At 49.3% G+C, this 13,965-nt stretch overlaps 1 protein-coding gene across 1 annotated transcript in view; it reads right to left on the bottom strand.

Annotated features, from left to right (window-relative positions):
• The window catches only part of HMCN1 (hemicentin 1), a 1,183,532-nt gene that overhangs the window by 119,617 nt on the left and 1,049,950 nt on the right, over window positions 1-13,965 (bottom strand). Inside the window, exon 93 of the mRNA XM_086956029.1 lies at window positions 13,696-13,866. Coding sequence (XP_086812155.1) covers window positions 13,696-13,866 — 171 coding nt within the window. The remainder of the gene's footprint in view (window positions 1-13,695; window positions 13,867-13,965) is intronic.

Below are 13,965 nucleotides of genomic sequence, written 5' to 3'. Positions count from 1 at the left end.
TATTTTACTAATGCAATTGTTGCAGCATCCTGCCTAGAAGTTACGTCAGTTGCTTAAGTAATGCTTTGTCTTCTTGACATGTATTGTGTTTTGCTAAGTCACTGCTTAAAGATTTTACCCAATAATGTCCCTCTAAGCAGGCAATATAAAGTGTTGCTAGTGGATAACGTTGTTTCACACTGGAGGGCACTTTGCATCACGTGGGTGTCCCAAATAATCTTTTATTGTCTTTCACTTTCAAAGATATCTTCACAGCCCCAGTCAGTCAACATTTGGAATCCTGTGATGGGTAAATTACAAGGGTTGCAAAGCAATCTGTAGGGGGTGAATAAAACACAGCCACCTCTAAATTAGGGGTGCCTAGTGTAGTGCCAGGACTCTCAGATCCGCACCAGGTTTTCAGAATGACTACCGACAACAAACTATTACAGTGTTGTATACCAATTTATTTTATGTGGATACCTGGAAAACTGGCACGTGTTCAGCCCTCTTGGAACTGTGCTGTTTACGCTAAATGATCAAGGCTGTAGGCAAGGCGGGGATGATGAGGTTTTGCAAATCGAGCTGGCAGAGCTGGGCACAGCCCATATTAATGCCTGGCCTTCATCAATGGAAATGGCAGAAGGCAAGAATGGCAGGTCAAGACACAACCTTTGCTCTTGCTAACACCTATTAGTAAGTTCAGCATACAAATTAAAATTAAAGATCTGCATTGCATTGTGAACCAATTTTCAAACTATTTCTTTAATTTTTACATGATTTGTGAAACTGCTTCTCTATGGTCATCTACAAAAATTAGAGTGATGTGGTGACTACTCATAATGCTGCATTAATCACTGGAATGTATGATTTGTGAAATGCATGTTTCACCTGTCAACCCTCCTGTCTTTTTTAATTGGGTCTCCTTCACTGTCTGTCTCTCTCTCTCTCTCTTTCTCTAAAGGCAAGTATATCTCACAACGTTTTTCAAGTTACCTTTCTTAAAACACTTATCATCCCTAATTTATTTTTGCAATTACTAGATATCTGTCCCATGTTTACTCTCAGTCTTTAGTGCTTCGAAGTGGAGTTAAGATGGTATAAGTGGTTAATAAGCAAACAAAGGTATCATATGCAACACTAGGCTAGCAAACTGACAAAAGGGAGCCCACTTGGACACTAGGAAACTGACACAGGGGAACCAAAAAAACGAAGGGTTACCAACAAAGGGGCACCAAAACTGGCACACAGCCATAAAAGCAACAACATGGGAGCATTGATGTCGGTATATTGACGAAGGGGTACAGACACTGGGTCAGTAATGAGGGGTACAATCACTAAGGGGCACTGGAAAATTGGTACTGTAATCAGGACACTGATACAGGCAAATCAACACCAGTGCTAGGACTTTATTACAGGGAACAATGAAACCCAAAAACTGAACAATGACACTGGAACACTGACATGTGGAATTCAAAACAAATGCTGGGTAACTGGCATGAGGCAATTTGATGGGGACACTAACAAATGGACGCTAGGACACAAGAATACTGACTCTAAGATAGTAACATTAGGATATTATTATTTAACATTTGTAGAGCGCATAGCTACCCAGAGGCATCCCAGCACTGGCAGCCAAACAAGGAGTGAAAGATTTAATGGTAGCAAGGAAAGTGAAGAATATAAGGGAGAGTGTTGGAAGAGCCAGGTCTTGCGGAGTTTTCAGAAAAGAAGATGATTGAGTTCCATCCGGAGGTGTAAGGGCATTGTGTTCCAGAGTTTAACAACGTTGTAGGAAAAAGATCTTCCTCCGCTTCTAGCTCTCCTGAATTTGGGAATGACTGCAAGGTTGAGGTTGGCCGAGCGAAGGCACCTCCCAGGGCGGTGGAGCGTGATGAGGGAGTTGTTAATGGCTGGTCCCTTTCCTCATATGGATTCATGTGCTATACACAGTGCTTTAAACTTTATTCTTTCCCATACAGGTAGCCAATGTAAAGTCTTCAGAGCTGGTTTGACCGATTGATTTTTTGAAATCCGCAGAAACATTCTGGCGGCACAGTTCTGTACGATCTGGAGCTTCCTTATTGTTGTTTTGGGTGCTCCTAGGTAGAGGGAGTTTCAAAAGTCTAAGCGAGATAGGTCTAGGGACTATCTCAGGATACTTTTTGCATTCATAGGAAGGAGTGGGAGAATTTTCTGGAGTAATCTGATGGCCCCATAGTAGGCCCCCTTTACTCTCACTTCTTGGTCTTCGAACTTGAGGGAGGCATCCAACCAAACGCCCAAGCTTTTAATTCTAGTCTTGGGGGTTGGGGCAAGACCCAGGCAATTGGGCATATCTGTTTAAGATCTAAGTTGGAGGAGTCACCCAGAAACATGAGTTCTGTTTTTCCTCCATTTAACGTGAGCCACGAGTGCTCCATCCAGGCGGCCACTTTCTTCAGACAGATTTCAAGGTCAGTCGGAAATTATAGGGGGCCATTAAGAGCGATTGCCAGCTGCGTATCATTTTTTTTTTTTTTTTTTAATATATTTTTATTGCAGGAATCAGTAAAGCAATACAGTAGCGACCAGTATCGTTTTATGAACAACATATCCAAGGTATAGCCCACCGACCCCCTTCCATAACGTTGCTATACAGCCAATCAGCCCATATCCCTGGGGTTGGGCGGCAAATGCAGCTGGGGTCAGTAGGATGCTGGAGCTGGTCCGGATAACACACTGTCCGTCATCTGCTTTTCTAAACAAACCCAAAACCCCAAAAGGAAACCCCCCCCTCAAAATTCCCAGTGACTGTGAAACCCCCCCCTCCCCCCCCCCCCCCCCCCCACCATCAGCGCCAGGGAGCTCATCAACATAGGATCCACTGCTCGACCCACGGGGAAGGTAATAGTGCTGTCAATGCTAACGTTTAACGGGACTCGGGTCGAGTTGCTTCTTCACTTTCGGAGTCGCTGGGGGTACAATAATCTCTGAGGGCCTGCACCAGCGTTTCCCATTCTAACGCGGCCTCCTGCGCCTTCTCATTGCCCTGCCTCCAAGCCAACTGATATCGCAGCGCGCTCTCACCCGCCGCCCATTTCAAAAGCTCACTGTGCCATCTGCTGCCTGTAGGACCAGCTCGTGCCTTCCAGTTCCTGGTCACCTCTCGCTTAGCAAGTAGGAGCCCCAGGTCGATAAATTTACTGGTGATTTTATTCCGGGGGGGGTATGGGGGAACCAGTGCAAGAGCCCTACCGCCACATCGAATGATAAGTGCCTCCCCGTCACCTCTTCCAAAGTCGTCGCCACCTCCTGCCAGTAGGACGTCAGTCTTGGACAGGCCCATAGCATGTGTAGGAGGTCCGCCTCCTGAGCCGGGCACCTAGGGCATTCCGCCGAAGCCGTGGCAAAATAACGCCTGATCTTTACCGGGGTTAGGTACGCTCTATGGAGAACATAATAGTGGACCAGTTGGAAACGGGCGCTACGTGTACCCTTCCAGGCACGCCTCACCAGCTGGGACCAGGTCGTCTCCGGGATCTCCCTACCAATGTCCTCTTCCCAGCGGGACTTCAGTGTGGCGAGAGGAACCAGCCCCTCGGCAATCAACCTGCCGTAGAGGCAAGTGACCGCCTTCACCGTGCCCGCCGACATCATTACGTACTGGCACACCTGAGACAATTGAGGTTCCTCTAGCCCGTTTTGCCAGTGCGCCTGGATCGCTCGCACAATGGCCGAGTGCAGCAGAAAGTCGCCCCGGGGGATCCCAAAGCGGTCAATGAGATCCTGAAAGGACAGGAGCGCTCCGTCCTCGTACAGGTCCCCGACGAGCTGTAAACCGGAATCCTCCCAGTCCGCCAGTCGTGACCAATCTCCTCCGTGGGGGAGGGCCGTCAGCATCCCCAATGGTATTTCAGGCGCATATGGCGTCCGTAGGCGGCCTCTGTTATGAGCCCGATTCCAACAGAGTCGGATAGTCCGCTCCTCCATCGACAGGTCCCGTAGGACCAAGCGCTGTCGCAGCGCGATAAAGGAGAGGACGTGCCTGGCCATACCCGTCCCTCTACCGTCTTCCGGGCCTCTGAATTCCCTGGCTATCTCCTGGGTGTAGGTCTGGAGCTGCGCCGCTAGGTAATACTTCTCGAAGTCCGGCACAGCGAGCCCCCCCTCGTCCTTCGGCCTCATCAGGGTATTGAGGGCCACCCGCCGCCGGCCCGTTCCCCAAAGGAACCCGACCACCATAGAACGCAAGCGACGAAACGTGGCCGGTGGGACCCAGATCGGCAAAGTCCGAAAGTAATACAATAGTCGGGGGAGCGCCACCATTTTGAGCAGGGCGATGCGTCCCGCCACGGAGAGCGGCAGCGTGGCCCAAAAGTCCATGCTACCTCGGAGTGCTCGTATGCAACGGGCAATGTTTCCATCCAGGGTTGGTCGTGGTACACAAATACCCCAAGGTATTTAAAGCAGTCGGGCTCCCATCTGATCTCCTTACTTAGCGCAGGAGTGGGGGTACCCCTACGCATCGGGAAGAGGCAGGTCTTAGACCAGTTCACTTGGAGGCCTGAGACCGCTCCGAACTCCGTTAGCGCTAATTCCGCTCCCCGCAACGCGTCGACCGGATCCTCCAGGAAGAGCAACAGGTCGTCCGCATAGAGCGAGACGTAATGCGGGCCCGCCGCTGTCCATAAGCCCGTATAGTGGGCTCCCGAGCGAAGATGCATCGCTAGTGGCTCCACCGCTAGTGCAAAAAGAAGCGGGGATAAGGAGCACCCCTGCCGCGTGCCACGCTCCACCGGATATCGCGATGAAATCAAAGGGCCCGATCTAACCCTGGCCGAAGCGGAAGCGTAGAGGACTGCCGTCCATTTGACAAATCCCTCCCCGAGGCCGAATTTCCGTAATACCGTGCATAGGTAGTCCCACTCCAGGCTATCAAAAGCCTTCTCCAGGTCCACCGACAAGACTACCGGGGACGGGGCATCCACGAATGGTTCCCCAATCAAGCGGAACAACCTTCGGATGTTCATAGTCGTATTCCGCCGCGGGATGAAACCGGCTTGGTCTTCATGCACTATGGAACTCATATGTCCTAGCAGCCTCGAGGCCAAGATGCTGCTCAATATTTTGTAGTCCACCGTCAGCATTGAAAGGGGACGGTAGGACCCCGGGTCAGACGAGTCTCGGCCTGGTTTGAGGAGAGGAACCACCAACGCCTCACACATCGAGCCAGGGAGACGACCCAACCTCTTCGCCTCCCTGTAGACCACCAGTAATCGAGGGGCCAAGAGGTCAGCGTAAGCTGCATAGAACTCCACCGGTAGGCCATCTAGGCCCGGGGTCTTGTTCCTCGCCATCCGTTTGATGGCCCCGCGGATCTCCCCCAAGTCGATATCAGAACCCAGGGTTTCCGCCACTTCCTGTCCTACTGTGCGGAGTTCCAGTGAGCTAAGATAGTTATCAAGCCGGTCTGGGTCATGTGCGGATCGACTGCGGTATAAACTTTCGTAGTAATGCCGGAAGCAACTAAGAATCTCCGGTCGGGTGCACACCTCGGTCCCATCCGCCCTACGCATATTTGTCGTCGTTTGGGACTGGCGCGTAGGGTTGGCCAACCACGCCAGTAACGCGCTCGACCTGTCGCCCTCCGCAATAGACCGGACCGTATAGGCCTTATAATCGAAACAGCGGAGCCGTTCGACCTCCACCGCTACCTTCTCCCTCGCCTCTACCGTTCGTGTTTGCAATTCCGGGTGTCCGGGGCGGCTAATTTCGAGCTCGCGGAGTGCTCGGTCCGCTGTGTCTAAGTCAGCCAGGATAACACGCCGCATGCCCACCTTCTTAGAGATACAGTAGCCCCTCACCACCACCTTGAAAGCGTCCCATTCGAACGCCCTAGTACTCGCGGAGCCGCCGTTGGACGCAAAATAATCCGTGATTCTCTCCCCTAGGTCCGCCTTGAAGACACTGTCCTCGAGGATCTCGGGGCGCATCTTCCAGGTGGGTACTGCCGGCGTCCCAGGGAACCAGCGAATGTCCAGTAGGAGGGGGTTATGGTCTGAGATGGTTCGCGATAAGTACTCCGATCGGACCGCTGCCGAAACTAATTCGGACGACCCAAGAAAGCCATCTAGTCTGACATGCAGCTCATGAAGGCTCGAAAAGTATGAATAATCTCTAGACGCAGGGTGATGCGCCCTCCAAATGTCCGTCAAACCCCAGCGGGTTTGCCAATCTTGACGACCCTTAGCCGTCCGCCGGACCGGGGAATCGGGGAGCGGGGGATGCGAGCGGTCTATGTCTACATCCACTACGGAGTTAAAGTCTCCCCCCAGCAGGAGGGGCCCGGCGAAAAAGTGGGCCAGCGAGCCCGATAACCTGGAAAGGAAGGCAGTCTGGTCCACATTAGGAGCATACACACAGCAAACGTTCAGGTCCCTCCCTCCTAGCGTGCCTGAGATGGCCACGAAACGCCCCTCTGGGTCCAACACTGTCCTCGTGACCTGGAAGGGGACTCCTGCCCTAATCCATATTAGCGCCCCCCTGGCATAAGCAGAGTACGCCGTGGAAAAGACCTGCCCTCGCCACCTACGCTGAAGCGCCGCCCCTTCCGCCTTGTTCAGATGCGTTTCCTGCAGCAGCGCCATTTGCACTCCCCTACGCACTAAATAAGCATGAACCTTGTGACGCCTGGACATAGTGTGAAGCCCCCTCACGTTCCAAGTAATACATTTCAAGTTAGCAACATCAGCCATTGTCCCAGAGTGTTCTTGCACAGTCTCCCCGTTCGGGTCCCCACAAAGAAAAAGCATCAATCCTCCCAGCGCTGACGGCGGCCATTTTCCCCAACCAGAACCAAACCACCCAAAAACCAACAAAGCCCCCCCCCCACCCACCCCAGAACAGGACCCAAACTGCACCATCTAGATCCCATCCAAACCTCTACGGAGATCAACCCCAAAATCCCCACTAGTCCTACGGTCGCCACCGTAGGAAGGCCTTATGGGCCAGGTGCGGGCTGGGCGGAGGCAGTGGGCCCTCGTCGCCCAGGCTACCAGGACTATAGTAAGCCCCCTCCGGTGTCAAAACCTTCCGGGGCAAGAGCAGAAGCCCCCCAACCCTCCCTCCTTCGTTGTCAGCAATAAAGAACGGCAACCGCCTCCCCCCTGCCGGGCCCCCACCCAAAATAAGGCAGCATATCCCGTTACCCTTGTCCGTCCAAAAGGTCCTCCACCGATTTCGGTGTGATCACCGGTGTATGGGTACTGTCTGCCACTGAATCTTCCGAGTCCGATGGTGCCCCCTGAGCACCCGGGTTTTCTTCCTCCTCCTCGATGACTTCGCCTCTTGCTCCCGACAGTTCCGACAGAACTTCCAACACTCCCCTCCGCTCCGATGATGTCTCCGCAGTCGAGGGCCCTCCCGTGCGGCCGCGGCGGTTCCTGACCCTCTTAGATCGCCTCCTTTGTTCCGGCTCCTCCGCCTGATGGGTCGAGGCGCTATAACCATCTTTCCCTGTCCGGTACAGTTCGAGCCAGTCACAGACCTCCTCTGGGGTGTCGAAGAACTGGGCTTTGTCGTCGACAATGACGCGGAGCCTTGCGGGAAATAGGAGTGAATATTGGATGCCCTCACTCCTGAGTTCACGCTTAACCGCCAGGAAGGAGAACCGCTTGCGCTGCGTCTCGTAGGTGTAGTCAGGGAAGATATTCACCTGACTGTTTGCAACCTGGAACGGGCCATTGTGCCTGGCGGCATTTAGGATCAGGTCTCTGTCCCGGAAATGTAGCAACCGCGCCACCACTGGCCTTGGGGCTCGTCCCTGCTGTGGGGGCCGTGCTGGGACTCTGTGGGCCCGTTCTAGAGTGTAAAAGGAGGACAGGCCCTCCGGGACCACCGTGTCTCGGAGCCAGGTCTCCAAGTATCGCACCATATCGCCATCCTCGATTTTCTCCGGCAGGCCCACCACCCGAATGTTATTCCTCCTGTTGCGGCCTTCCGCATCCTCCGCCCTCCGTTCGAGGGTCTCAATTCGGGACATGGCATCCTTTATTGTCGCAGCCAGGGTTCTCTGCGCCGGTTCTAAAGTCTTCACCGTGCCCTCCACCTCCTTGACCCGGTCTGAGAGTTTACCATGGTCTGCCCTAAGGAGGCCCAGGCCCGTCGCCACCTGGGCAATGTCCTGTTGGAGGGCCGACCGTGTTGCCTCTATCGCTTCCAGTACACGGTCGAATTGTTGTTGCAGTGGTGCGCCACCAGGTCTTTTAGGGTCTCCATGCTCTTCCTTGTCCTGGGCCTCAGAGTCTGAGGTGGTCTGGCTGGATCCCTTGGCTCCCTTAGGTTTCCCCATGCTGCCAGGGGCTCTCCGTGAGGGTCCCGGAGTAGGCGTCTCCGTGTACAGGTGTCCAGCACGACCTTCCCGGGAGTTCGTTCTCAAGTCGGGTATGGGCGATCTCCTTCTCCAGAGCCTGTGGAGACTCCGCCGCTTCGGCTCACGCCTCCGCCACGGCGTCCGAGGGCACCGATGAGGGGGCGGAGACAACCGTCGCCGAGTCGGGCAGGTCCGTTCACCCACTATAGCTCCGGGGCGAGGTCCACCAACTCCCTCGGTTGATCTGTGGCGCCAGAGTGTCGCGCCACCCATGTAGTTGGGCTGGCCAGGAAATCGTAGCTAGTTGCGGAGTCGCGGTGCAGATCACCGCCTGGAACAGAGGGCACCCGCGCCCGGTGCCCTCTAGTGCGTGGGCACCCGCCCGGTCGTCTAATCGAGTATGAACCCGTTGTAGAAGGTCCGAGCCTGCCAATGTCCAATGTCTAAATCAACTGAGGATGGTGAAGCCGGGTGCCAGTCGACACCCGCGAAACCTCTTCGACTCCGTAGTTTCGCTCAAGGGGACAAAGGGGTCCGGGCGCCATGTTGGGTCGCACTCCGCAACTCCGCAAACTTCGGCATTTCTTCGAAGCCACCCCCGTCCAAACTCCACCAAGGCCCCCGGCAGGGTGTCGTCGCCTCGCTCAACCGAATGCGGGGTCTGGGGCGCCCCTCAGCCCCCGATGTTCAGGATAATTTCGGGCTTAGTCCCGGAGCCGAGCTCTCAGGCGACCATCGCCATCGGCGCCCAAGCCACGCCCCCTTGCCAGCTGCGTATCATCAGCATAGGTGATGATTTTTATCCCATATGGTGGAATTATGTCTGCAAGTGGTCGCATGTACACATTAAACAACGTGGGACTCAGGGAGGATCCCTGTGGTACTCCACAGTTGATTTCTAGGCTTCTGGAAGTAGACTCACCTGAAAAAACCTAGAAAGTTCTGTTGTCTAAATAGGGCTGAATCCAGGCCACCCCCTCTCCTGAGACACCGACACAGGGACACTGACTGGAGTGCAACACTAGTGCCCTGATATGTGGAAACTGACAGGGGTACGTTGACCCATCATATTTAAGGCAATAAGTTGCATTCCTGTCTTTTTTCCTTGCGCTGGCGCCTTTTTGGCAACCTAAATTAAATAGAAGAAGGCTCCTTGAGGAATTGTTTACAGTATCTCAATAATTTCTAATAAGTCTTATACAAGAACTTTACTTAAGAAGAGAACATAAGAAGCATGGTATCTTTCAAAATCTTTATATTATTTAGACAATGATCCCTTTGTTTTTTGCACACGATTCTCGAAAATTCAAATTATAGGCAACACAGATAACACTACAATTTCCTAAACATTTTCTGTAGTGAAGTACACCGTTGGTACAATATGTAATATACAAATATATACATAGAGTGCTCCTATACATGTAGTCAGCTAATCCATCTATACACTATATACAAATCCTTGTTTGGACAGGTATAAACCAAACGGTGTATGTGCGTCGACGTTTCGGTCTCTATAGTAGGTATAAAGATTTTGAAAGATACCATGCTTCTTATGTTCTCTTCTTAAGTAAAGTTCTTGTATAAGACTTATTAGAAATTATTGAGATACTGTAAACAATTCCTCAAGGAGCCTTCTTCTATTTAATTTAAGTTACCCAGTTCCTTGGGGACTATTGGGTTGTCCTATTTCTAGACATCATTTTTGGCAACCTAGCACCAACGTGTGCACCCCTGTACCATGGTGCAATGGTGCCTGCATTGCCTGTAGTATTTTTTGTGTGCAGGAAGGGACACCTTCCTGCACAAAAACAATCCTGGGAGGCATATTTCTCTTTCTATGTGTGCTGAATGCAGCACACATAGTAAGAAGATAAAACATGGAGAAATTCTTTTCCTTATTACATGATTATTCCTCCGTCTCCGGTTACAAATTAAATATTGATAAAACAAAAGTTCTCCCGCTTAATAAGTTTTGTCTTCCTCACATGTTTCATGGCTCTGGTTTTCAGTGGAATTCTAGTTCCATCAAATGTCTCTGAGTCCTTTATGCCAACACTATTAGAGAGACTATTAAAATCAACCATTCCGACATCCTTAAAAAACTTTCTTCCCTTATAGAACGCTGGTCTCCCCTCTTCCTCTCTTGGTGGGGTCATCTTTCTACAATCAAAATGATGCTCCTTCTTATTGGGAACTTTTGTCTTCCTATGCTCCCTATTTCCCTCCCTCATTTCTTTTTTAAGTCCATTATTAGTCTATTTTCCAAATTCCTATGGAATAAGCGTAAGGCTAGAGTCTCTCTGGCTCGCCTTCAACAACCTAAACATCTCGTTGTAGTTAACTTCCCGAACATTTCACGTTTTCACTCTGCTTTCTCTCTCAAACAAATTTGGCCTTTTCTTCTTGACTCCACCTCCTCACCTATAACAGCTTGGAGCTCTCTGGAATCAGCTCAAAGTATCAATTTTTCTTTTCTTACTGCTTCTAATCTCACCCAGCCTCCCCCTAAGTATGCCTAGCCTATTTTTAAACATTCTAAAGCTTTAACACTTGCCCTTTTCCGTTCATTTTCCTTGCCCTCCTCTCTTCACTTGGATACTCCATTATGGTATAACAAACCCCTTAAACTGCGCAATCGAGCACTGTTCTGGAAGGAATGGATCGATAAAGGAATTCTTACTTATAGACAGCTTCTTTCCAATAAGGCTTTACTAACCTATCAGGAACTCCGCGCCTCTTTTGGTATCTCCAACAAACACTTTTCACATTTCCATTCACTTCTCCCTATATTATCCTCTATTATCCTACAGGACATCCCTCCTTCCTTCTCTCCCCCTCTTCTTGCTTCCCCTCCAAATTTTCATATCCCTCTTAGAGCCTCGGCCATTTATAAACTACTCTCTCCCTCCCCAATTGATCTCGCTCTGCTAGTACCACGCAGACCCTCTACTTTTTCTATAATAGACTTTTCTATACTCCTTGTGACCTATGTAAATTCAAATTATTAGACTCTCAAAAATGTTGGTCTTGTTCTTGCATTACTAGTGATTTGCTACACATGTTTTTTCTATGCCCTAAAGTTCAACTAATGTGGTCGCAAGTTTGGTCTACACTTAACAATATTTTATCTACTACTGTTCCTTTTGATATTTCTTCTGTTTTTCTGGGTGGTATGGCCCCTGTTTGGGATGTCCCATACTCGTAAATTTATTGATCTCTGTATTGCTATTGCTTTTCAAATTATCACAACCAACTGGAAAGATACTAAGAATGTTGGTTATAATGCTTGGTGGAATTTACTTTGTCATCATCATAGATTAGATCGTGCATGTGCTTCATCCATCCCCCTGTTGATCAAACGTGATTTATTAGGGTCCCCTTTAATGGTTTTTTATCTAGATGTACCCCATATTTACTTGTTATACTTATATTTTACAATATCCTTTCCTTACTTTCATTGTAATTATTTTTTAATTGCTGCATTTTTTCTTTCTTTCCCTCTTCCTTTTTTTTCTCCTTCCTCCCTTCTTTCTTTCCCCCAAAATGTAAACTTATAAAAGCATATTCTCCTTAGTACATTGTTCACCCGCTGTGGGGTTTTAGTCTTATTGGTGCAATGTCTTCCATTACTCTTCTCAAATTTGCTCCTAATTTTTTTATTGCTATTGTACTGATGTTTTACATTGCTTTAATCTACTCAATAAAGCTTTTCAAACTTAAAAAAACATGGAGAAATAGAGATATTACTCCTTGCAATGCCTCTCCTGGGAAAGTGTAAGATTTTGGCCGTCCCCAGGTTTACAAGTTCTGGGAATGCGTCAAAATCCTTGGGAGTTGCGTGGGATTACCCCGCAATGCCCAGGGAATGCCTTACCAGGGCAGAGTAACGCAAAACAGCGATTTGTACTGCGTTGTGTTACTCCAGATTTTTGGAGCCACTCAGAGCCACGTAAAGTGGCTTTGCATGTCTTCAAAAATCTGTCTTAAGGTTTGCGTCGCTCTTGCACCACGTTGCGCGGTGCAGGAGCGACGGTGCAAGAGTGATGCAAACAGCCTCATGAACAGGCCCCAAAATGTACTGCTACATTTCACTGTCAGTGGCTTGGGGTCCAAGCAAGTACTTAATTGGAAGAGGCCCCAAAGTGTTTTGCAGAGGCCCGCCACAGGCAAGATTGAATGGAGGGATTACACAAAATACCAAGGCTGCCTAATTTTAATTCCACTTTCTTGTACCACCTTACATCCGTGCCTTTTTTCTTATTCGAGGTTCTTTTTCATCTTTGCTTTCCACTTTTGTTAATGCCTTCTTTTTTATCTTTTTTTGTTTTCTGCTTTTCTCTGTTTTAGAGAGATGAGGGCCAGTGAACAAATTAAGGATTGGGTCCCTAGACTCTAAAATAATGGCTATACAGTTGCCGGGCTAGTTCTTTCTCCTTTGAATAGTGCAAGTGGGCCCATCACCACACTCATTCCCTGAGGTGGTCTCCCAACACCCTATGCCTACCTTGTCTACCTAACTGTCTCTCTGACCATAGAGGTCTCTCTTGCAAAAGCCAGGGGCAGGCAGTGCTGTCCTAACTTACAGTGGTACTATGCCCCATCTATGCACTCATAAATATGTGCAAATGTGTTTAAAACTGCCCTTAAAACCTACTCACTTATTATCAATGGTTGTTAGTAAAATGTGCCTTCAAATACAACATTTGCCACACATTTCATGCCTTGCGAAATAACACATAACGCCTTGTGCAATTTTTCGTTTGTTTTGTTCAATTTTAGTTGATTTTACTGGCTTGCAGTGTTTTCAAAACACTATCTGACACACGTTTTCTGAACAATTTTCAATGTTTGTGGCTCACTGCGCTTTAAAAGGCACCCCTTCCTAAACGTAGAACAATATCAATACTTTAAAAAATATTATAAATATGTTACAAAATTTAAGGCCTCACCATAATGTGCCATTTTTTAAAATATAGTATTGGGGGAATGAGGGCACACACTACTATCCATTCATGTTCTTTAGGGGCATGTCCCTCAAAACATCTACCATTGGCTATGGTTGCAGAGTGGTTTCTGATTTTCCACAGCATCAGCACTAAAAACCCAGCTTCTCTGCAGCATATCAATATCACTGTTAAAGAAGCACTAGGTATGGATCTAAATAACTTGAGTATCCAGTGATCTCTCTATAGCAACTTCATTAATCCCTACCAACCGCAAAAAAATTACATACGTTCTAAGAGCTGACCTACTTCACTTTGAGTTCCATTTAAAAACACCTCATTCCCCCAAGCTGGGCTGCATAGGAATGTTTGACTTAGTTTCACAGAATGCCCACCCCACCGAATGTTGTATATAGTTACCTGGACAGGCCTTGATGTTACATTTGGAGAGCTGGTTGGAATCCCCAGGGCAAGAGCGACCACTATTAGAGGGTATTGGGTTGTCACATTGGCGGGTCCGAGTCTGCTCTCCTCCTCCGCAAGATGCAGAACATTCACTCCAAGTCTGCCACGGCCCCCAGCTTCCATCCACTGTGGAAAGCACAGAAAGCACAGAAAATAGGGCACAGTCATTGTCTGATACAGGAAGGCATTGAGTGCACATAGAATGAACGTCTGAATCTATGAAAT

This window comes from Lissotriton vulgaris, chromosome 1_1 (assembly GCF_964263255.1).
Source record: "Lissotriton vulgaris chromosome 1_1, aLisVul1.2, whole genome shotgun sequence".
Classification (NCBI taxonomy): domain Eukaryota; kingdom Metazoa; phylum Chordata; class Amphibia; order Caudata; family Salamandridae; genus Lissotriton; species Lissotriton vulgaris.
Note: the sequence above shows the minus strand (reverse complement) of the source record. Positions and strands in the feature narration are given on the sequence as shown.